Source organism: Phascolarctos cinereus, unplaced genomic scaffold, assembly GCF_003287225.1.
Source record: "Phascolarctos cinereus isolate Bilbo 61053 unplaced genomic scaffold, phaCin_HiC Scaffold_9;HRSCAF=440, whole genome shotgun sequence".
NCBI lineage: Eukaryota > Metazoa > Chordata > Mammalia > Diprotodontia > Phascolarctidae > Phascolarctos > Phascolarctos cinereus.
In genome coordinates this window covers 202,291,832-202,317,739 of record NW_027556402.1, presented here as the reverse complement: position 1 = coordinate 202,317,739, position 25,908 = coordinate 202,291,832, and the positions used below count along the sequence as shown (strand labels likewise).

Below are 25,908 nucleotides of genomic sequence, written 5' to 3'. Positions count from 1 at the left end.
TAATTAATTAAAAAAAAAAAAGGATTTGTTCTGTAAAACTTGGACTCAGCCAAAAGGCCCCACCCAAGGACCTAGAAGGCTACATATGACCTTGAAGCTGCAGGCTCCCCATCTCTGTAAGGGTTCTAGCTCTCTGTCTCTTGAAGAAGACGACATAAGGTCATATTCTGATCAAAGATATATGGAAAATACTTTGTAAACCTTAAAGTACTAAAAACATATGAGTTATTATTTTTCTGTCAATTGCCAGTTCTCATTTTCACTGTCTATGAGCCATCAGGGAGGCAGCAGAAAGAATTCTGGACTTTCTAAAATTCAAGAGAGCTGGGTTTGAATCTAAGCTATGACAGTAACTGTAAACTAGGCTATTTCCCCTTCTCTGAGCCTCAGACCTCTCACCTATAAAATGAGGAAAATACAACTTACATTCCCTACCTCACAGAGCTGTTGTGCACAAAGCATTTTATAAACCCTGAGGCGCTACAGAAACCAGGAGCGATGTGACTGTTTTGACACAGGCTGTCTGCTGCTGTTCATCATGAAATGATTCTCTCTCCCTCTCCCCCAGGGTGTCACCCTTTTCCTCCCCTTAACTCCTCTTTCCAGGGTCTGAACGTGCTCACCTGTACCCAGAGGTAGGATGGCCACAGAAGGCTCTTGGCATGCCAGTTTGTGCCGGATCTCTTCCAGGGCTCCCAGCACCCAGCCCACGGTGCCGTCCCCACCACACACCAGGACTCGGAAGCAGGGGACTTGGGAGAACATGTGAAACCTAATTTATTAGAGAAAGAAAAAAAGCATCTCACTTACTCTGGGGCTCTAAAGCAGCATCAAATTCATTCCTAACAAATTCTCACTCCTAAATCACCAACATGAGCAGAAACTTCTTCATTCAAACACAGATCTAAAGTCACTTTTTAATTACCTAGAGAGATTTACATAAGAAACCAAGGAAATGGCCAAGCATGATGCCTGGAGGGAAATTCTGCATTCTAGGTAACAGCATGGTCTAGACAAGAGAGATGGCTAGAAATCAGAAAACCTGGACTCGGGACCTGGATGTCACCAAGTCAACAAGTGACCTGAATCAAGTTATGGCATCAGAGCATCTTAGCGCTAGAAGGGACCTTCATGTAGTCAATTCCCTTCTGAGCCTTCTTTTCTTCATAATAGCTAACAATAATAATAAATAACTAGCATTTATACAATGCCATAAAGTTTGCAAAGTGCTCTACATGTGGGATTTCATTCGATCCTCACAACAACCCTGGGAAGTAGGTGCTGTTAAGACCACACTCATTTTACATGTGAGGAAACTGAGGCAAAAAAAAAAAAGGTTAAGCGCCTTGCCCAGGGTCACACTGCTCTTCAGTGTCAGAGGACACGAACTTTGGTGTTACTGATACACGTTCAGCATTTGTGTGAATGGGGGATGGATGGTGATAAACCTTGCCCCTGCCTGAGATCTGGGGAGAGCACCCAGGAAGGCTAAGAGTGCCATGACAACAGAAGGAACTGTTCTGATCACAGCTCATACACCTACGCTTTAGAGGGACACGCCACAGTCTGAGCAGGGAAAGATCCAGCAGGAGAGAGCAGGATGTCTTCTGTTTGGTTCAAAAGGTCTTTATTTTATTTTGTTGTTCAGTTCCTAGGCACCCAGGAGACAAGTTCACGTGACCCTGGCCTCTCTGGGCAGAAATCTGAATACTTTATGCTGTCCTTAAAAGTTCAGTCTTGAGTGATAAACAAGGGCTTTCTATTCTCTTACGTTGGCAGGAAGAACTTGTCAGAAGAATTACTGACCCAAAAAACCCCCTTAAGTGTGTTTACAGCTTTCTTCTCTTCCTGGCCTGTTCCCTCTGCCATCCATTTGGGCCTCTGAGCAGCACCTGATGCCATGGAGGTCCTCGCCCAGGGGCTAGTCAGGCCTGTGATGGGGGTGGGGTGTCTGCATACAGAGCTGGCTACCTGCTGAGGCCAAGAGCACGAGTCTGAGTCCTGCCTATGTGGGCTGTGGCATTCTGGTCCATGAGGATCAGGAGTCCACTGACCTGGGTTTGAACCTCCTGGCTCAGCCACTTATTAGCTGCACAAACTGGGGCAAATAACTTTCTTTTCTGGGTCTTAGCTAGGAGATTGGACTGGATGATCTGAAAAGTCCCTTCCAGCTCTACGTACACGGCTAAGACCCTAAGAAGCTTGTGTGGCTTTCTAGCAGGGGCCTAGCTTGGCACAAACTGATTATCATTCCTGAAGGCATAGATTAAACAGCCTTATCGTGCATAAAACATCCTCTCTCCCCATCCCCATTCCCCCATCACTCAAGGACAGCAACGTTAGACCCGAGAGAAGGAAATCACTCACTCACTCTTGGGCCTTCCCAGAACTCGCCAACCCCAGGCAGCCAAAGGGGCAGTGGGGCTGTTGTGGGGGGGGGAGTGGTCCCCCCTGCCATCCTGGAACTTCCAAGCCTGTTTCCCTCACAAGACTTGGATCCAGATGTATCTAGTATCAATGAATCACGCATCACATCTCACAAAGAACAGCCCTTTTCATTTGCCTCCTAATGAAAGGAGGCTAATGTCTTAGCGTGTATGTTTATTATGCTTATCCTTACCTGTGTCTCCTTCTGCCCTCCACCCCAATACTTTGCCCTGATAATTTAGTGGTACCTAACCCTTAGGAATTGTATATGAAATATCATGATGGCTACTGTCCTCCACCTCCCCTCTTCTTTAGGCCAAGGCCCAATATAGGGACAGATCCTGAGGTTAGCAACAAGGATGCTAGTCAGATTAAGTCAACCCAAAGACCTCTATCCCTGAGGTCTAATTGGTATCTATTGATACTTACTATCTTAAGTCAAATAAAGGGGACCAAACTGATTCTTGGGAAGGGGGAAGAGGGGTTGGCCCACTGAATGTAGAGAAAAAAGGATTAGGCCTGAATTCATGCCACATCTAGTAACTGGGAGGGGAGATGCTTGCCACTTTTAAAAACTATGGAAATAATGGTCAAAGATATTATAAACAGAATTCAACTAACTCTACCCTCCTTCCCCTATCAAAAACAAAACAAAACTCTTCTCTCCCAGGATTTTTTGTAATGTGTTTGAAGTTATGAACAACCTTATGAAAGGTTAATCACCAATAATAAGAGAAATGCATATCCAAATAACTCTAATGGTTAACATCATACCCAGCAAATTGGCAAAGGTAACAAAAGATGGGAAAAATTCATGCTGGGGGTGGGGGTGAGGGGGTTTGAGCAGAGACGGGAACACTAATGAACCATTGGTGAGTCAAAGCTGATAGATCTATGCTAAGAAAGTGACTGACATTTTCATATCTATACTCAGTGTTTTTTAGCTCTGTAAACTTGGCCAGATTTTGTACTCCCCTGGCATCACCTTTGAGAGGTCACCACCAAGCTGGGGGATGTACAGAGAATGTACATACTTTATACGCCAACATTCAGGGAGGTGGGCACATCTCCAGGCACAGGGTTTGGTATTTTGTGTCTCTTTGTCAGGCTTGTTTTTGTCAAGTAAAGTTTAGTGGCTGGTGTTTTAAGAAACACATTTTGGTTTCTTTAGTAAGTTTGACTTTAAAAAATAAAGTCCCTTACAATTCAATAGCATTCAATAAATAGTCACCTTAAAAAATAAAATAAAATTCAATTCCCCAGGTATGCATCCTAATATTCATGCCTATTGAAAAACTGTTTTGAATTCTCCACTTTTAAATAAATCTTGACATAGACCTGACCCTCCAATCATTAGCATATTTATACTTTTTCACTTACAATCTAATTCCTTCTCAGTGGACACTCAGTGTCCTAAGAAGCCAAGAGACACTATGCTCTGCTGTTGATGGAAAAGACACAGGAGCTTGGTGGGAATCTCACAGATGCCATGACCAGACCCAGCTATGCCAGCAAAGCTAGACAGAAGAGCCTCATACTTCAGGCGTCTGAAATCCATTCAGTATTGTTTCTACCCCAGAGTCTTAGAGACAGAATCCAATTCTCTGTCTAGGACTGGGCACATAACAGGTGCTCAATAAGTAAATACTGATTGCATGCACTGGATAAAGGGTGTGTGTAGGTTCAAAAATGACTATCTGGAGAACAACACAGTCAGCACCTATAATGTCTGAAATACGTTGCAATAAGGATTGAGAATAAGCTCCGTGAATGAATGAATATATGATACTGATATGTAGATATAGATATAGACATAGATAGATAGATAGATGCGGGGGAGAGAGAGAGAGAGAGTGCGGGGAGAGAGAGAGAGAGAGAGAGAGAGAGAGAGAGAGAGAGAGAGTAACAGCTAATATTTATATCACTTACTATGTTCTAGGCTAAACACTTTACAATTATTATCTCATTTGATTGTCACAACAACCCTGGGAGTTAGGTGCTATTGTAACCCCCATTTTATAGATAAGAAAACTGAGACAAACAGAAATTAAGTCACCTGTTCCAGGTCTTAGCTAATAAATATCTAAGGGCAGATTTGAACTCAAGTCTACCTGACTCCAGGCCCATCCTGCACCACCTAGCTGCGTTGATTAATTAGTTAATTAATTAATGGAAAAGCATTTATAAGTGCTTACTATGTGCTTTGAGGGCAGGGACTGTCATTTAAAAAATTTTTTTATCCCTGGAGCCCTAACCCACAGGGCCTTTGCATGTAGAAGGCACTTCACAAAAATTTAATTGAATTGAACGGAATTAAATTGAGTACCCAGAGAGTAGAGCTGGAGAAATCATTATAGCTGCTATTCACATAAGTGCCCTAGGGTTTGGCACCCTTACATATATCGCTTGTGCCTGACCACAACACTAAGTTAGGAATGTTAGGTGTTATTATGCCCATTAAAAGTTGATAAAACTGAGGCTCAGCAGTTAAATGAGTGGCCTATGGTCACACAGCTAGTAAGATGAACAGGGATGATTCAGACCCAGGTCTCTGCTAAGTCCAGTGCCCTTTCAACTACACCATTATAACTAGCATTTCTATATCCGTTTAAGGTTTGCAAAGCACTTCATAAATATTACCTCATTTACCCATCACAACAACCCTGGGAAGTCAGTGCTATTATTATCATCTCATTTTACAGATGTGGAAACTGAGTCAAGCAGAAGTTAAGTGACTTACCCAGGGTCACACAGCCAGTAAATGTCTGAGGCTGGATTTCAACTCACCAGGCCCGGTGCTCCACTGTGCTGCCTCTGAGTAAAAGCCTGAGCACCTAGAGAATCAGGACTGAATCCTTGGAGATGTTCTACTAAGGGAAGGTCTTCTAAATATGGATCCTGACATTAGTCTCAATACCTTTCTACCAGCAAAGAATAACTAGGCGTTTAAATGTTAGGGGAGCAAGCCCTGGACTAGAAGTCAGGAGATCTGGGTTCAAATCTCACCTAGCACTAGCTGCTTATATCACCTTGGACAAGTCCTTGTCCCTTCTTTGGACTACAATTTTCTAAGCCATAAAATGAGGGAACTGAATTAGATGATCTCTGCAATCCCTCCCCAACCTAACAATTTACAGATCTTCATCGTACTAAACACTTCAATCCTGCTTACTGCTCTAATCCCAAGGGTAGGCTACGAAAGGGCCAGCTGTGCTGCGTGTGTGTTTCCTGGAGGGAAATTCAAGGTCGGAGGAATCCAAACTGTTCTGTTTACTAATGGTCACCAATGGTTACTGCCCTCCCACCCCCACACCAAGGCCAAGGCTGTTCCCCGAACACTTTGCTTGCTTGTCGAGGTAGAACTTACTGGTTGCATGGGAGGTGGGAGCAGGGAGAGGGGGTGTGGCGAAGTCAAGATCTCTCCAGGATGCTACTTACAGCTCAGTGGCCACCTACCCAGGGAAAGGGCCTCCATTGGTGAGCTCAAAGACCTGGTGAGGATTCAGCAGTTTCCTGAAGCTACAGAGCAGGTCGCGGCCTTTCAGCCCTCCACTTTTCGGGTTCACAAACACAAGGAGTGGGCAGCAGTCTGGGGGCAGCTTCGTGTGCTGACAAATACAGAAAGGCCGTGTTAGGAAAACAGCAACATTGTGAGCCATGGGCAAGTGGGCTGCCTTCAGTGGGATTCCCCTCCACTCCATCCAACTTAACTCAATTTGTCTTTCCTGAACCAACCCATCTGGACAACCCCTTTACAGGTGGGAAACTGAAGACCTGCTAGTGGCAGAAAGAGGACTTGAACCCAGGTCTTCTAACTTCAATGCTCCTTCCATTGTCATGCTGTCCCTAAAGCCCTCGGTGAGTGGGGCCCCAGGAGGCTCTGGCAAGGCCCAGGGCTATTCTCCCAAGTGGCAAGAGTCTAACCTGGGGGTCAGATCAGCCCAATCACAGAGCTGCCTCTTATCCACCTCTCTTCTCAACTCCCTTTCATATGTTATCTTCTCCCATGAGAATGGAAACCCCTTGAAAGGTAGGGAGAATCTCTCCTTTTTGCTTAACATGGCGCTTGTCACAGTCAGGCTTAATAAATAAATGCTTGTTTATCTGACTTGCTCACTCCAAACACTCATCCCCATCTACCTGAATACTAGCTACCTCAGCTCAAACAGTATCTCCCTAACTCGGCCCTAAACATCATCCCCCCTTACTCTGGGTTACTGCTCCCCTCTTATTTCCCACTGAGGCAGCTGGTGGTGTAGTGAATACGGCACTGGGCCTGAAGTCACACACAGACTCAGACACTCCCTAGCTGTGTGACACTGAGTAATTCACTTAACCTGCTTGGCTCAGTTTCCTCAACTATACAATAGGGATAGTAATAGCACCTACCTTGCGGGGTTATTGTGAGGATCAAATGAGATAATATTTGTAAAAAGTGCTTAGCACAATGCCTGGCATATAGTAGGCATTATATTAATGCTTATTCCCTCCCCCCCATCTAAAAAATAAGGGGGCTATACTAGATGACCTCAGCTCTATGCTTATGCCCCCTCAATCCCAAACAGCCTTATTTTATGAGCAGAAAGTGTAAGTGCAGGCTTTGACCTGATGTGAGCTTGGACAAATCATACCACTCTCTGGGCTGTGATTTTCTCCTCTTTAAAAAGAGGATATTGGAATACAAGATCACTAAAGATTCTTTAAGCTCTACATTATATAATCTATTATGATTCTCAAAACTAGATTATTAAATTAGATAAATTAAATTAATAGGTTAATTAAACAGAATAAGTTAATTAATTAAACTGTTGCATTATAACAATCTAGACAATTTTTAGGAGCGACACCAGAAGTGGAAGTGGAAAAATCCCTTGACTGGACAGTGAAGGCACCTGGGTTCTGGCCAGCTTTGAGCTAAGCTGTGATGTGACCTCAGGTGAATCACTTCCCACCTCCAGGCTTCCATTTCCTCCCACATAATATGGAGGCTTGGTACCATCTCCAGACTTCCATTTTCCCCTAGGTAAAACGAACAGCCACTGTGAAGGGCGGTGAAACAGACAGGAATGTTTGTGGACAGGCTGCCCAGATCTCGAGTGCCAACATCACCTCAGAAGGCTAGACTTGCCCATTCACCTCAGCAGCGACGGATGGGTTTTACCTGAGGCTTTAGCCAATGTCAGATCACCCCTCCGTGGGAAATCCTCACACCTGACTCTTGCCACGTAAGGGTTCCTTCATTCAAATCTCAGGACACTTTGACCTAGAACTGAGCAATTACCTGCCCATCAGGCTGTCTTTTGCCTTTCTTTGCATCTCCAGTGCTTAGCGTAGTGCCTGGCTCATAATCAGTACACAGACTGAGTGACCAGTGGTAGGAACACAAATATTAGCATGCCCTTTTTAAAGGTGAGGAAAGTGAGCCTCAGAGAGCCTCCTGAGTGATCAATATCAGCATATGTAAATGGAAGAACCCTGGACTTGGATTCCAAGGACCAGCTTTTAAATCTTGGTTCTGCATCTTCCTACCTATGTGATGTTGGCCAGGCCATGTCACCTCTCTGGAACTTAGATTCCTCATTTATAAAATGATGAGGTTGGACTATATGACCTCTAGCTAGCTTTCCAAAACCAAGACTGTTCTACAATGTACACTTCTTACAATAACTGTGAAGGAAGGGTCCTACACACTACTATTTCATAACTGCTCCTATATGGTAGTTAGTACAAGTGTGATCATCCCCATCTTACAGAGAAGAAAACTGAGGATCATGGGAGGGAAGTAAATTGTCTAAGGCCACACACTTAGAAAATGGCAAAATAAAAACTGGAACCCAGGTCACCTGACATCAAATGTGGCGCTCTTTCCTTTATATCATAATGCTTCTCCCATTAGGACATCTTGGAGGAATCCCAGAGCATGGGATGGCCTGGGTTTACTCAGAATGAAGAAACCACTGGGCTCCATATAAACGAAGCCTTCCGCACCTCCATGTCTCTAATGACTCCACCAAGCCGGAATTGGCTAGACCATCTTGAAGGGATCAGAGAAAAGGCTCTGCTCTTCCCTGACCAGTACCTCTGCTCTTCTGGTCACCCTGTACTCGAACCCGAGGCCGGACTAACTAGTTCAAGGTAAGACAGTGTTACAGTAGACAGGCAGTAGCCTGGGAGTTAGGACACCTGGGTTCTATCTCATTCAGAAGAGCCGAAGGTGAGCAGCGTGACCTTTTGGGAATCATGTCAATTCTCTGTTTTCTCTTCTGGAAAATGTAGAGGATGATTCTTACCCTTCCTCCCTCCCTCCCAATGTCGTGATGAGGAAAGGCTTTCACAAAGCTCAAAGCGATAGAGAAACGATTATTGTTATTGAATTTGAGATCAATCAAGATTCTAACCCCAAAGCCCAAATTACCTGGACCCAGTGTCTGATTTTAATTTTTTAGAAAGGAAAATAATAGGAAAGCAAACTCTTATTAGGGACTTAGAAGAGCAATTTCTAGGATATATCACAGGCTCAATTCACATCCAGCCCAATCTCTCTTAAACTCTTCCCTGTTTGTAATTCTGAGAAATAAAAAATTGGTGTTCAGAATGACAGCCCCTGGACCCTGGAGTCAACAAGGAAAAAGCATATCACATTCATTAAATTTAGATATACTAGAAAAAAATAATTTTAACGGATTCTCAGCAGGAAGGGATTCGTTGGACCATCCAGAATAGCCCTTAAATGGATGATGAACAAATTCTCCTTTTAGGATGTCCCAACAAATGTTAACCAGTCTCTGCTTGGATACTTCCAGTGACAGGAAACTCACTACTTATTCAAGTAAACTCTTTTGTCCACCCCAATTCAACTCAATAAACATTTAATAAAATGTCTATTATATGCAAATCGATATGCTGGGTTCTGGGGATAAAGAGGTAAAATATGACACACAGCCTCTGCCCCTAAAAGAGCTTGCAACCTAGCAGGGGAATGAGATGTTACAGAAATAGAAAAATAGGAGACATAGAATACCAGTCAGAAAATGACTCCCATAGGAGATGGGATGAAGTCCGTAGGAGAGGTCGAAAAGAAAAGGCTGAGAGTCTCAAGGACAAGTAGCTGGATGATTTTGATTGTTTGGAAGTTTTTTGTTTTTCTTTTTTTCTTCTTTCTTTTTTAAACAAGAGGTTGAAGTAGAAACTCTAGCCATGCTGCCTTCAGGAGAAACAACCCTCACATAAGACAGATTTGGATCTAATTATCATGGTAATATGGAATTACAGACCTTAGTGGTCAATACAGTGCACAACTGGAAGAGACATTTAGTGCGAACCCCTTCTGAGCAGAAGTCCTCTCTACAACACGCCCAGCACACGTCATCTAGTCTCTAGTCAAAGTCTCGTTCCAAAGGACGGGGAATTCACCACGACCTGCTAATGCTGCTCATTTCACTTTGGGACAGCTGTGTTAGAAAGTCTTCCTTACCCCAACCCATCATAAAGCTGCTATTCTCCCCACCCCTCCACCGCTCCCTCATCCCCTGCATACAAGTAGAACCTACTGTCTTCATTTTTGTGAGGACACCTATCATATCATCAAACCCCAAATCTCCTCTTCTTCAGACTAACCATCTCTAGTTACTTCAACTAGTCCTGATACAGCTTGGTCCCTAGTCCCCTTCCAATCCTTGCCACCCTCCTATGGATGTGCTCTAACTGATTAATGTCCTGTGATGCTGGGAACTAAGCACCGTATTCTGGATGTGATTGGACAAGGACAGTACAATATGACTATTTGGTCTCTATTTCTATTAATGTGATCTCAAATGCACTGGTTTTCTTGACTATTGACTCATACTGAGTTTGCAGTCCACTAAGATTCCCAGATCTTCTTCACACAAACTGATGTAGCCACATCTCCCCATATTTTTTTTTAAATCTCGAGCTTAAGACTTTGTATTTATCTGTCTAAATTTCATCTTATTTGCTTCAGCTCATCATTCTAGCCTATCCAGATATTTTTAGATACTGATTCTCTGTCAACCATCATAGATCGATGTCATCTATTAATATGGTTGGTATAGCAAGTATGCCATCCATCTATGGCTTCATCTACGTTGATGATTAAAGCAGTGAACAGCAGAAAGAAAGACAGGTCCTGAGGGCACTCTACTGTAAGCCTCCTCTCCACGAAGACACTGATCCAAGCATCAGTATATCTCATTTATTTGGCATCTCCAGAGAACAATGAGTTCTGCATGACTGAATTTTTCATTATGCCTCAAAATGACAAAAAATTTTTTTAAACTTTTTTTGCGTACAGAGCATGTCATATTGGGCGAAAGAAAGAAAAAAAAGAAAGAAAAAACTGTATTCCTCATTTCTGAGACATCTTTCAAAGGAATAAAATCTATATTGGCATACACTGAAAAATGACATTGATTTTTAGGTTGCATTCAGATTTTTATAAGCTAATTTTGTGGGGAGGAATACAGCCTTAATGGGTTTACTGGGAATTCAACCTTTGCTTTATCATTCAGAGTCACTATTAATAGCCTCTACTACTTCAAGGCTCACATCAGGTACCACCTTCTTCAGGAACCTTTCCCTAGTTCCCCTCCTCCACTCCACCAGCTAATTTCTATCTCCTTCCACAAAATGACCTTGTATTTTCTTAAATGCATGTACATTGTATCTCCCTATCCTCAGCAGACTGTAAGTTCCTTGAGGGAGGGACTATTTTGTTTTTAAAATCCTTACTCATCGTCTGTTTTCAGCATCTAAGATTCCTACATATTGAGCGATCAGCTCTATGGGTAGTCCATTTCTGCCTGCTTATGGTCTTTCTTCCAGTTTGAGCCATAAATGCCTTTGGCAAAATCTGATTTAACTGCGTTTCTTGCCAAGCTTTCTGTAAACTTGATTTTTCCCCTCGTTACTCCTTTTTGAAGTACTGCTGCAAATAAGCTTCGCTCATCTTCCTCCAAAAGTTTTACAAAGTGGCCACTAGGTGGCGCAGTGGCTAGAGCTCTGGCCTTGGAATCAAGAGCACCCGAGTTCAAATTTGGCCTCACACACTTGACACTAGCTGTGTGACCCTGGGCAAGTCACTTAACCCTATTGCCTAGCAAAAAACAAAAGAAACAAAAGTTTTACAAAAAAGTTTTGTTGTTTAGTCAGTTTTTTCAGTTGTGTCCAACTCTTTGCAACTCCTTTTGGGGTTTTCCTGGAAGAGATGCTAGGATGGTTTGCCATTTCCTTCTCCAACTTATTTTAAAGATGAGGAAACCAAGGCAAACAGGGTTAAGTGACTTGCCCAGGGTCACATAGCTAGCAAGTGTCCGAAGCTAAATTTGAATTTAGGAAAAGTAGTCTTCCTGACTCTAGGCCTGGCACTCTATCTACTGCACCACCCAGCCCCATCAGAAACAAGTTTATATTCTAATCCGGCTCTAACCTGGGCTGCCATGTCTGTCCACATGGCAACCAAATCTAGCATTTGCTGGCAGAGTAAATTCCAAGACTCTTTTTCTCTCCTCTTTGAGGTGATCGATTAGCATTGGTTAAAATACCTTAGAAAATGGCGACAGTCTATACTCTTCTTTTAATCATTTTCTATTTTTTGTTGTTAAAAGTATCAGAATGAAATTGCCTCCAATGTTTGCCATATCTTCTTTCTTCTCGTTTGGGACTGACTTTTATATTTGTAGTCAGTAATCTGACTGTATACTGCTAGAAATAACTACAAAATCAGTACCTAGTTATTTCCTACCTCTTAGAATATAATCAATTTAATTCTTTTCAATATTATTTCATGCCTTACATTCTTGGAGAATACATTCACAAACAAAAAAAAAATATATATATATATACACACACATATGTTTATGTGTGTATATATGTGTGTGCACGCACACACACAGAGCGTAGGCTTGGAATCAGGAAAATTCAACTTTCTGAGTTCAAATCCGGCTACAGACACTTACTAGCTGTGTGAGCCTGGGCAAGTCACTGAACTCTATTTGCCTTAATTCTTCATGTGTAAAATGATCTGGAAAAGGAAATGACAAACCACTCTGATATCTTTGCCAAGAAAACTCCAAAATGGAATCATGAAGCATTGGACAAGACTGAACCACAACAAAATGTGTGTGCGTGTGCGTGTGTCATATATAGCCTTCCAAAATTTAACATCTGCTTTAACATTTAGGTACTGCAATGCAAAAGTGGGTATAGGAGAAGATGGCAAAAATATATTGGAAAACATGGTTTGAGTTACAAATAAAAGAGGCCAAATGCTTATATGGGTACCTCACTCCTACGTGTATACATACAAACATACATACGTGTGTGCAAATATGTGTATTTATATCTACACAATGCCTAATATATACACATTACATATACATATATATAATATTTATCTGTATCTACATATCTAAGTATATATTATATATACAGATGCAAAACATTTATACATCTACATAATTACATGTACAAATATATGTGTACACACACACACACACACACACACACAGGCACCTGTATAAGAATTTGGTCTCTGTTATTTGCTATTCTCAAACCGTGTTTTCCATATACTTTTTGCCATCTTCTCCTATATTCACCTTTGAATTGCAGTGCCTAAATATGAAAGTAGAAGTTAATTAAATTGGAAGGATCTTATGAAGTTCTTGACAGAATTCCTCAACCTCTTCATCTTCTGTAACAGACGTGGTGTATAACCTGCTGTTATCTTCAGTGGTTTTTTGGCAAATGCATAAAATGGGCACTACCGAAGAATCCATAAAATGATGTTTCTTGTTGCCTTCGGACACACAATGAAAGCAATTCAACCAATTCTTTGATTTGCCTTTCTAAGGTCACCCTGTGAGCCAGCCTTCCATTTAGCTGACATATCCTTCAGGGTTTGGTTTTGTTTTGTATATAGCAAGAATATCACAATTGCTATAATTCAATTTCACTAGAAGTCAAGTCCAATATGTGATCAATGAACAAAGACCTGGAATTTAGAATACCAATAGTTAACTTAGAAGTTGGGCTACAACCACATCCCTAACTAGGATCACATGTTCTCTTCAGAAACTGCAATCCCCAAAATTCTGGGTTTTTTTCACCTAGGAAGAAAGAATACGAGAAGCTTCAAAGTTGTAGAGAAGAACAACCAGGAAAGCAGGGAAGGAAGAAGAAACTGGCAGAGGAAGGTGGGAGAAGAAGAAATTTCCAAGGAACCTGGAGTTTTTGCCTGAGGCTGTATCTCCCCTTAACAGGGCTTTGCAGAGAATGAGGCATTTACATGCAGCACCAGCAGTAGCAGAAGCCCAGCAAGCCCACTGCAGTGTTAGCCCACTCCCACTGAAAGCTGTGGAAAGTCCAAACAACTGAGGGGCCAGAAGGAATGGACAGTGGAGCTGCGTAAAGGCAATCACAGGGTGCAGCCAAGGTTCCCAGGATAATCCGTAGTAAATGCTAAGAAGCCCAGCACACTCCAAGAGCAGCCGCAAGGCTCCCAGGTACCTCCCATGGATGACTAAGATGTTTCTTTCGTGCTCTTCTGAGGAGACTGAAGGGTGAGTTAGGAGACAGTGAAACTGCTTGCATCCCTCTCCCATCGTGCTGAAAATACAAGGGCTGCAGAGAATATACTCACAACATGGAGTTTGGAAGGAGAGTTTTTGGAATGATTGGAGTGATCATCATAAAGTATAATTAATGAATTAAATTCAGGCAGCCAGCCCATTCTACAGAGTGTGTGTGTGTGTGTGTGTGTGTGTGTGTGTGTGTGTGTGTAAAATCATACGGCCCATTATTTCAAAATGCTTTTATTTTCCTTGTCTAGAATATTATGATTCAATGAAAAGGCCACCAAATGTAAAATCAGAAGACCTGGGATTAACCCCTGCTCTTCTATGACCTAAGTAACTTTGGTCATTACTTCCTACTTCGGAGCCTTAGTTTCCTCCTCTGTAAAAAGAAGTCAAATTAGATGATTGCCAAGGTCCCATCATAACTTGAGATCTAAAATATTAAGACCATAGGATGGAAGTGAACTGGGAAATGATTTCCCGATGACATATAACAAGGATGTTACTCATTTGCACAACCTAGCTTTAAGCCAAGGAGCCTTCAGGGTTACCAACTTCCATTCCTCAGCCGTCCCTTAATGCCGTGGGTGGACCCCTGCTTTTCACTGGGACACAAAACTAGACCAGAGGGAATCTGGAATTGGATGAAGTGGGCTTCGCCAGAGCCATAAACAGAATAACACCAGAAAATTTTGGCATCTTCTGTCTTACATGGCACACGGCACAGGACAGGAGGGAGAGGTTGTTCTCAAACACACATCTACTCTAAACTAAACACACAGCGAAACAAACAAGTTCATAACTACATGGTCACAGAATGGCCAGGTAGTTACAACTTACCTTTTTAATCTTGGAAAAGCAGCTGACGGGAAAACAAACAAAAAAGAGAGAACAAAACATTGGCACATTTGATTTCTTGCTGCTTAAAGTAGTATAAATTTAAAGGGATTAAAGCTAAGTGTGAGAAGCAATGTGTTGTCCTGGAGTGGGAAGTAAAGAAACCTGGGTTCCAGTCCTGGTTCTACGCCTTACTGCGTGACCTTGGGCAAGTCATGCAGAGTTTGTAAAGTGGGGACAAAATTATCTTCTCTACCTACTTCACAAAAAGTGACTTGTATGAAGTAAAATGTGATGGAGACATGGGTTAATGTGTGACTTAAGAGGAGGGAAGAACAGGAATGGGGATTTCCAAGGGCAGCGCTTAGTTTTGGTAACACAGACAAAACAGAAATCTCTGGAGTGGCTCCTGGAAAAACTCTCCCTGAGGAACAGTCCTTGAAGGCTGACCCAGTAAGACCAGAGACTTCTTGAATCTCTCATAACAATGTTTCTCCCCTCTAAAGCAGATTGTACATTAGTGAAGTTTCTCTGTGGGTAAATCAATCCAAGAAAACAGGTGTAAAAGCACTGTAATAATTCTTATATATTGGATCAAAACCTGCTTCCCCATAATGTCCACCCACTGGTGTTAGTTCTTTCCTCTAAATCCGCATAGAAGTATAAACCATCTTTCATGTGACAACTTTTAAAATAGTTAAAGAGAGCAGTCATATCCTGCCTCCTGCAAGTCTCTTCCTAGTTAAACACTCCCAGTTCCTTCAAATGATCTTCAATGCTAAGGATCTTCTAAGCCTCTCACTATCTCAGTCATTGCTTGAGGTCTTTGCAGCTAAGTTTTCTTATTTGTAGAATGGGAACAATAATCCATGCCTGGCCTTCCTCCTCTCGGTATAACGCAGGTTACACATGTAGGGATTTTTTTTTTGCCTTTCTTTGTATCACCAACACTTGACACAGTGCCTCACACATACTAAGTGCTTTAAAAAAAAATGCCAAATGATTTATGTGAGATAATGAATGGGAAAGTGTCTTGAGATATACAAATGCTGAAAATGCTCAAAATAATCAGAAAAAAAGCATCTTCCTGGGGAAGAGGGGCTCTCAGAAGGTTCCCCTGAATTGCCCAGGGATGAGCAGGGGCTGCCTCAGTTTCTAAAGTTCCAAAAGACTTCTCTCCTTAGCCTTAGCCAGGGATGAGAGACAAGTGGAGTGGAGGCCACCTCCAGTAGGGAAACTCTGCAGCAACAGGCCAGCCATCTCCCTATTCTCGTAGAGACCATATGCAATCCCACTCTGCACCTTCATTCATACTGTTCCTCCCATCTGGAAGCGAGAGGCAATAGCGTACAAGAATATGAACTGAATTCAGTCAGAAGCCTGGAGCGTAGGTACCAGCTCTCAAACTTCTGATTTCATCTCTTCGAGTCTGAGTTTCTTCATTTGTAAATGAAGAAGATGATGATGATAACAAGAGCTGGCATTTAAGTAACCCTCTAAGATCTGCAAAGCTCTTTACAAATATCATCTAATTGCATCCTCACAACAACCCTGTGAGGTAGGTATTATCTCCACTGAGGAAACTGAAGCAGATGAGGTTAAGTGATGTGCCCAGGGTCCCACAGCTAGTAAGTGTCTGAGGTAGAATTTGAACTTGGGTTTTTCTGACTCCAAGTCCATCACTGCGCCCACCTCACAGTACTGCTGAAAGAAAGTGTTCCATAAAAGTGAACCCTACACAAATGGGAGCTATTATTGTTAATTATAACTTCTTCTCTATTTCCAGTCTGCCTCTCTCGCTTATCCTTCACGGTCCAGCTCAACTTCTGTCTCTTCCATGAAGCCTGCCTTGACTGCTCCTGCCCTTGTTGCTAAGTCTCAGGGAATCTTAGAAACTCAAGTTATCTAGTTTAAGAACTCCCTCTATAATGCCCCCAAAGAGGTGGCTGCCCAGCCTTTGCATGAAGACCTCTGTGGAAGGGGAGCCAACTATGTCCCAGAGAAGCCCACTTCACTGTTGAACAACTCTCATCCTTATCTCCAATCTAAACACGTCTCTCTGCCACTTGTGCCCATCGTCTCTAGTTCTGCCCTCTACTGCCACACAAAACCAGTCTAATCCTTCTTCCATGTAAGGACCCTTCAAAGAAGTTCTTGAAGCCAACTCACATCTTCTCTCCCTTTACCCCCTCTCTTCTCTCTTCTCTTCCCTCCATGCTCAATCTCTATGCTTCAACCAAGCACGGTGCGGCACAATGTCAACAGAAAGTCTCCCTCTTTTGAAGGTCAACATGCTTTGTCAACATACTTCTTAAAATGTGATGCCTCGCACTGAGCACAACGCTCCCAGCAATGATGAAGCAGGACAGAATAGAGTATGACCATGGCCTCCCCAAGATACCATGCTTCACTTAATGCAAACAGAGGTGGCATTAGCTTTTTAGTGTGCTGCATCACGCAGCACACTCATATTTAGTTCACAGTCTAGTACAAGCCCCAGGTCTTTCCCCTTTGAACTTCTGTCCAGTCACGCCTCCTCAATCTTGCCCTTCTAAAGCTGACGTTTCGAACCCAAGTGTGACTTTACAATGATCCCTGTAAATTCCATTTCCCTGGATTCAAGCCAACGTGCTTTTAGATCCTGTCACTCAACGAGGTAGCTCTTCCTCCCAGCTTTGTGTCACCTGCAGAATTGATTAGCGTGCCAGCAAAGAGCCATTAAACAGATCTATGGAGCACTCTCCTAGAGACTTCCTAAGATGACAATGAACTGCAACTCTTAAGGTCCAGACATTCAAACGATTCCAGATCCACCCAACAGCAATGCCTAGCTTATATGTCTCCATCTTTTCCAAAAGGACAGCAGAAGAGACTTAATCAGATGCTTGGCTAAAATCCATGTAAGCTAATTCATGGAATTTCCTTGCCCTGATCAATGAGTCTAGTAACCCTGCCAAAAAGGGAAAAGAATTATCTGTTCTCAATGAACCATGCTGGCTCTTGGATCACTACTTCCTTTTCTAGGGGTTCACTAACAATCTCTTTAATTCTAGAATTTTGCCAGAAATTAAAAGCCAAGCTCCCTTGTCTCTAATTTACTGATTCCGTCCTCTGATCTTGCAAAGAGGCTCATCAATCACATCTTGCCACTTCTTCCAATGCCCTGGAATGTGGTTTTTCTGTGCCTGATATTCTGAACTGATCATGGGCAAGGACTATTTTCCTTTTGCCTTTGTATTCCCCTCACTCAGCACAATGTCTGGCTCATACTTAATAAACGCTTGTTGAAAAAATGGGCATACCCTTTGATCCAGCAACAGCACTTCTAGGGCTGTATCCCAGAGAGATCAAACAAATGGGGAAAAAGGACCCACATGTACAAAAATATTCATAGCAGCTCTTTTTGTGGTGGCAAAGAATTGGAAATTGAGAGGATGCCCATCAATTGGGGAATGGCTGAGCAAGTTGTGGTATACGAATGCAATGGAATACTATTGTGTTATAAGAAATGATGAACAGGCTGACTTCACAAAAACCTGGGAAGACTTATATGAACTGATGTGGAGTGAAGTGAGCAGAACCAAGAGGACTTTGTACACAGTAACAGCCACATTATGCGATGACTAATACTGTTAAACTGAAGCCTTCTCAGCATTACAAGGATCTAAGACATCTCCAGAGGCCTCGGGATGGAAAATGCTGTCCGCATCCAAAGAAAGAACTATGGAAGTCGAATCGCTCTCACTTATTTTTACCTTCTGTTGAGTTTTGTTTCCTCTTTCTGATGGTTCCTCCTATTGGTTTTAATTTTTACTTACAACTTCACTAATGTGAAAATATGTTTAATGGGTATGTAAATGTAAAGCCTATATCAGACTGTGTGCCATCTTGGGGACGGTGGGGGGGAGGAAGGGGGAGAAAAATTCTCAACTCAAAAGCATATGGAAGTGATTGCTGATAAATCAAAATAAACTAATAAAATTTTTATTAAAAAAAATGCTTGTTGATTGGTTGATTGAGAAGAAATAGGGGTTCTCTTCCTAACTCCTGACATCTTAGGCATCGATTTCCCATTTAGCCTTTGTTCTATCCTTTCCAATTCAAAGATCACCTTCTTAGCAGAGAAAACAGAGACAAAATGAAGAGTTCAGCAGCTCTACTTCCTCTCCATTGTCCAATATCATCACGCATTCCATTCTGAGCAATGATTCTTTCCTTGCTTTGATCCTTTTTTCCATAACAAAACTTAAAAAAAAACCCCAACCCTTTTTGTTGTTCTTAGCTTTCCTTGCCAGTCTCAGCTCATTTTGAGTATTAGTGCTCCAGACATTAAATTTGGAAGACTGTGCCATGTTTTTGTTTTCATGTAACATTACCTGCCCTTGATTCTACTTTCTGTACGTGTCTTTTATAACCTAAGTGGGTCAATTAGTTTCCTATGCATCCACAGTGATCCTTTGAGATAATTCCCTCTTTACATCCTCAACAGAATTTTCTGCCTTTAGTATTTCACTTACTCTCTTTGGGCTGATTTCCCCATTTTAAGCCATGAAATCTAATTTATTCTTTTTCTGGACCTTTTGACATCTGCTCTCCAAAAACCCAGTGTGCATATGAGACCATGCCCAACTTTTCTCTCTCTTCTTCTATCACAAATGCTAAGATGGGATGATCACTTTCTCCAAGACTCCTGTTGTTTTTCCTTGTTGGTGAAAATTCAGATCCAGAGTAGTAGTTCTCTTCACTGGTTCCTCCTCCCTTTGAAGACTAAAATTATTATTATGACAAGCCAAGATATTATTAGCTGCTTTGCTTTGAGCAGAGAAAACTGCAGCAAAAGACTGAATAACTGAAGTCTTCCATCAGTACTAGGTAACACACTTCTGTGCTAAGCTTATCATCTCTTTCCTGAATTCAACCATTTGCTCATTCTGTGCAGGCGCTTTGTGGCTTACTCTAATGACAATACTGCTTCTATTTCTAGCGCCAGAGAATTTCACCCAAACACTCTCCACCATGCTTCCTGTTCTAGTTCCCGGATTTCCACACACACACACACACACACACCCCTACGTCTTCTTGATATGTAGCGTTAGCCACCTCCACCATCCCTCTTTTGCAGATACTCTTACTTTTTTTTTTTTTTACTTTTAGGCAATTAGGGTTAAGTGACTTGCCCAGGGTCACACAGAGCTAGTAAGTATCAAGTATTTGGTCTGAGGCTGGATTTGAACTCAGGTCCTCCTGACTTCAGGGCCGGTGCTCTATCCACTGCACCATCTAGCTGCCCCCAGATACACAGTTCCAACTGAAAAAGCCAATCCCTGAGACATTCATGATGTCCAATTTGCTTCCTTGCAGTAAGATCTCTAGCTCATCTTGTTTGTTTCGTGTGTAAGTCTACAGACATCTGAGGCCATCATTTTTCTTGCTGGATTCTTTCCTGGATTTTGTCTATTGTGATTTACTGAACAACTCTTGCTAATGATATTCTTATGTAGCTGTTCTCCATGCTATTTAGCTTGGTGGCTCTATGTGGACAGTTTTCCCCCACCCTCTGAGAAGGCTGAAGGCAAGCTCAATTTCATTGGCTCAGAAGCGCCACCTGTTGGCCAATTATAAAGGTGCCCAGTTGCAGTTGGCTGGTGACCTTCAAGGCTATGAGGGTAGGACCAGTGGCTGGAGCAAGGGGGAAACAGGACGATTCCTCACAAAACAGACAAACATCCAGAAGGCAGTCTTTAGACAGCTAACAAGGGTCCAAGAAGGCCTCTCAACTCCAAGTCACATTCTTGTTATGTTTCTGTAGCCTCCTATTCCACCAACATGGTGGGTTCATTCATATCCTTGAGACCTCGTTCATACTCTTCCACCCCTTTAAGACCTAGCACAAGATCTCACCTCCTCCAAGAAGACTTCTCTGATCACCTCAGCCCGTGGATCTAAATCCACAATCACTACTTTTTGCACGAGTTTTTGTTTTTTTAACATACACTTACACACACCTATATGTATGTATACATACATATGTTTGTATATGAGGAGTTAACTTTTAAGTGTATTACCATCTTGCCTCAGAAAGAAGACGGGATAAGTAGAGATGCAACACGAAATACTAGAAAGAGCCTCAGACCTGGAGTCCGGGGACCTGGATTCCAGTTCCAACTTGCTCTGTACCTTTTATGAGGCTGTAACTTTCCCTCAACAGGCCTCAGTTTGCTCTTCTATAACATGAGAGAAGATTCAAAATAAATATTTCTTAAGCACCTGCTATGGCCAAGACATCTGCTACGGGCAGGAGATACAAAGATTAAAAAAAAAAAGACTCAGTTCCTGCCCTCAGTGTTTCCATTTGATTGGGGAGTAAGGAGAGACAATACACACTCAATCCTTGGTGGCTAGTCATGATGGGAGGCAAAGGAGAGATCCAGACAAACGGCTCTAGGAAAATCTGAGATGGGGAGAGAACACTTCAGACAGGAATGGAGAAGGAAATCAGGGAAGACTCCTTGGAGGAATAGCACCTGAGCTGAGCCTTGGAGGAAGAGAAGATTTCTGAAAGATGGTACTGAAGAGGTCAGTGCTCTAGGAATGGGAGATGAATGCACAGAGCTGGAAAACGGCACATGGGGCCTGACTGAGCTGGAATGTAGAGTTAACACAGGAGAAAAATATAAAATAAACTTGGAAAAGGAGGCCGACAGCAGACTGTCAAGGATCTTAGGAGTTTACATTTTATTTTCTAGGCAGTCAAGAATCAATGTAAGTTTTTGAACAGACTGATGGTCTCTAAGGGTCCTTCCCCGACTCTTCCATGATTTCTACAAGGAAGCAGCAATGCCTTCCTCATCCCTGCATCCCCCACAGTGTGTGGCAGGGAACAGTAAATATACATGAACTGACCCAAATGAACCTGGTTCTATGGTACCAGTGTCTTCCATGACGTGGCTCAGCACCGTGCAGAATCTGCCATCAATAACCCCACCTTCCATTTGCTTCACCATTTTCAAGGTTCTTTTCACATCCATTTTGTTTTCATTCAAATTTATAATTAATTTCATTTAAATTTATAATTAATTTAACTTGGACTATACTTAGCCAATGACTTAGCTTTCTGAATTTTGGTCCCTGTTCATCGTTTCCAAAAATGGTGAGAGTCCAGCCCCTTCTGTCTTCTTTCTGACCTCTTTCTTTCCTGTCTCATGTCTGGCCACTCCCATTGGGAAGGGGGAAGCAGTGGGGTTTAGCAGAAAAAACAACGGCTTTGGAGTCTGAGGACCTTGGTTCAAATTCCAGCTCTGCCGCTTATTCCCTATGCCACCTGGAAGAAGTCACAAACCCTCTGGGGGAGCAGGTACCTTACCATCACTTCCGGCAACACAATTCCAGTCAGCTGCTTGTCCTGGACCACTGTATCCTTAATGAGCATATACATTCTCTCTGCCTCCGAAAAACAGGAGATGTCAAGTACAACGGCCCCTGAAATAAAAACAACTCGCTTTTATGCTCAACGAGTGACTCGAGTAAAACCACCAAGAAACTCAAATCAATTAGGGAAAAGGGGAGAATCTTATACTGGAGCCTTACTACACACAATGGCATCACCTAGCACCTGCCACTGGAGGAGAAAAACCACATAGAGACTCAGCCATTTAAGCGAATCAAGAATCAATTTGAACCTGGGTTCAAAACCCTGCTCTCCTACCTACTAGCTCTGGGACTTTGGATAAGTCTTTTCCTCTGGCTTGGCCTCATAACACTGGGAATGGGCTAAATGAGCTCTGGGTTCCCTGTGATACTGACACCTCCATAGGTCCATGATCTCATCAATATGAATATGCCCTCCAGGGACCCAGACGAAAGCTCTCAATCCTGGGCTAAGGTTTTTACTGGCTCTAAATCAATCCTACGAATTCTCTCTGTGCATCAACCCCACAAGTATATCATATTTTCCATAAGAGAAGCATCTCTCTAAAAGGAGCACATGGAAAGGACAGCTGGTGGGGCTGTGACAAACTAGAAATTGATCAGAGTCGGGAGAACAGGATCGCATATCACACCACATAAGAAATGGAAGGAAATGGGGAGAAAAAAGACTTGTTGTGAGGATGGGACGTGACGGGGGAGAGGGGGTGGGAAGCAAGAATGAGAGCTGTCTTTTGTGTTTGCTTCCTCCACCCCCCCACCCTTCTCATTTTGTTTTATTTAAAAATTGCTCTCAAGGGGCAGCTAGGTGGCCCAGTGGATATAGAACACTGGCCCTGAAGTCACGAGGACCTGAGTTCAAATCCAGCCTCAGACCAAACACTTGATACTTACTAGCTGTGTGACCCTGGGCAAGTCACTTAACCCCAATTGCCTAACAAAAAAAAACTGCTCTCAAGCAAAATTTAGTGACTCACGCAGGAGTCTGTCACACCTGCATGGCCAATAGCTTAACTCTGCTAACATCAGCTCTGATCTCTATTGCTATGGTCACTTAGACAATCTCCTCAGCTAAATAAGAGCCATCTCAAAGTATCTGAAAGTCAGTCTATCACATAGAAATGGAATTCGATGTCTTCTGCTCAGTCCCAGAAAGCAAACCTGGGAGTAATGGAGGAAAGCTATAGGAAAGCAGGTATTGGCTCAAGACAGGGCATCCTCAAAGTCGTACTGCAGTTTTAATCTTTCATGGCTTATTAAAAGTGATTAAATATTATATTACATAGATTGTAGTATCTTGTGTATCGTATTTACATGTTATAATATTTATCATATGAATATATTATAAGCATGATAAAATGTTAATCCAGTAATCTACAACATTAATATAGAATTCTATCTAAGCTTTTAAAACTTTAAACTGCACTAAGACTTTTGGGATATAAAAATACTTAATTAAGAGCTATTAAATATTAAAAATAATATATAATCAATATTAATATATAATAACATAAGCTATTAGAGCTTAAGATATGTAAATAATATCTATATGATAGAAACAAATTAAAATATATAACAATATTTAGGCTATTAAAGCTTAAAACTTCACTGGCTTTGAGGACACCCTATTATAAGGAAGAATTCCTAATAATCAAAGCAGAATGAATGGACTCCCACAGCAGGGTAGCAAGTTCCTCATTATTAGAAGTTCAAGCAGCAGCTGGATGGTTCACTTGTCAGAAATACTGCAGAGGGGATGCCTGCATAGGGGTGGACTGAATTAGAGACCTCTGGGGTTCCCTTCCATTTCTGAGAGTTGAAGAAGATCCATATCACGGAATGCTGGGGCCGGAAGGGACCTCTTCTAGCGTATCCAGCCTAAGGGTTCTTAACCTGGGGTCTCTGAACTTGTTTTTTTTTAAAAACACTTTATTATTTCACTATAATTCCCTATGACATGCCACTATAATTCCCTTTTTAATCCCATGTATTTTGTTTTATTAATTTAAAAACATTATTCTGCAAAGGGTTCCACAGGCCTCACTAGTCTACTAAATGGGTCCAGGACTATGGATAGGGCATGGGGCCTGAAGTCAGGAAGACCTGAGCTGAAAACTGACCTTATATACTCATTAGCTGTGTGACCCTGGGCAAGGAACTTAACCACTACCTGACTCAGTTTTTACAACTGTGAAGTGGGGATAACCCATTATAGGCACTTAATAACTCCTTCCTTCCTTCCTTTTACAAATGAGAAAGCTGAGACCCAGGGAATGGAAGCAAACTGGCCAGGATCATACAGCTAGTAAGTAGGAGAACCAAGCCCTTGAGCTTTTTTTATTCTAGATCTGATGCTCTGTCCCTCTGCAAAAATTCTGTCTCCTCTCTTTTCCTCTTTGTCTTCATAATATTACCAAACACTTATGAATAGTCCATCCTTTCCATTCTCTCTTTTGATCCTTACAATATCACTGGGTGGTCAACAGGACCAGACATAACCTTATTCCCATCTTCAGGGAAAGGAACTGAGGCTCAGAATGGCAACGTTACCTGACATCACAGAGAAAGTCAGTGACAGAGTTGGGGTTAGAACCTATGCCTCTTGACTTCCAGTCTACGCTCTTTCCACTTTCCTGTACTGCATGTGATTGTGGGTAGGAGATATGGACATCTAATAGACAGAAGAATTTGGGGGCTGGCAACAACACCCTTTGGGACCAGGCTTCTCCATCTCCATCTTCTATTCTTATCTTGTAAGAAACATTTCAGATCTGAAAGTGAATACATTGAACATCCCAAATAATTTTTACCAGCCGCTTTGAATCCATGCTGTTTCCCTAGGAGACAGATCTAGCCAGAAAAGATTTATAAATTATTCAAAGTAGAGCTGAGAAGAATAACTCATTACAACTCACCTTAATTAGCAAAGTCATCATCTCACCTGGGGCTTGCATTAGAGAATATTAGCTGACATTTACAGCTGGTTTGCAAAGTTACATATCATCTCACTTGATTCTCACAACAAAACTGTGAGTTAGGGAGTAAAAGTACTATCCCCATTTTACCATTGAGAATATTGAGGCTCAGAGAGTTAGAGGGGCTTTCTAATGTTACCTCACTGTCAAGCAAAAGAGATTAAATTAAATTTTGGCTTGGACCTTCTGGTCCCCAATTCCAAGGCTCTTTATGATATACCTTATCAATACATACAATGTGAGGCTGATGACTTTGCATAGCTCTGCTTCACTTAAATCCAATTCACTTACAAATTAAGACATCATCCTCCTGATGTCACTGGTCCTCTTTGAGAACAAAGGACTAACAATACAATAGACATAACAGACACATAAGCTCTATAACAGATACAGATAGATACATAAGCTATGTAACATGCATACAATATACTCTCCTTACCTTGATTTGTGTAAACGTGAGTTACTGTCACTAGATTTGCTGTAAACAGAGAAAACAAAAATCAAACTTTTCCAACTTCCCAATCCCTTGGGACTGGAATCCTACAAATTCTAACCACGTCTCTAGTAAGCCTTTCCCCTCTCTGTCTGTCCCCACAGCTGAAACGGCCCCTTCCGCAGGCTGACTGATGGGAACTGTCAAGGAGAAGAGATGG

At 42.1% G+C, this 25,908-nt stretch overlaps 1 protein-coding gene across 2 annotated transcripts in view; it reads right to left on the bottom strand.

Moving 5' to 3' along the window:
• DGKQ (diacylglycerol kinase theta) overlaps positions 1-25,908 on the bottom strand; it is a 121,574-nt gene that overhangs the window by 30,488 nt on the left and 65,178 nt on the right. For both annotated transcript variants that reach the window (XR_002328019.2, XM_021005405.1), the window contains exons 14-17: positions 25,695-25,733; positions 22,219-22,334; positions 5,884-6,035; positions 624-772 (exon numbers count right to left, since the gene is read on the bottom strand). Coding sequence is in view for 1 of the 2 variants with exons in the window: in XM_021005405.1 (XP_020861064.1) it covers positions 624-772; positions 5,884-6,035; positions 22,219-22,334; positions 25,695-25,733 (456 nt within the window). In the remaining variant the exon portion in view is untranslated. The remainder of the gene's footprint in view (positions 1-623; positions 773-5,883; positions 6,036-22,218; positions 22,335-25,694; positions 25,734-25,908) is intronic.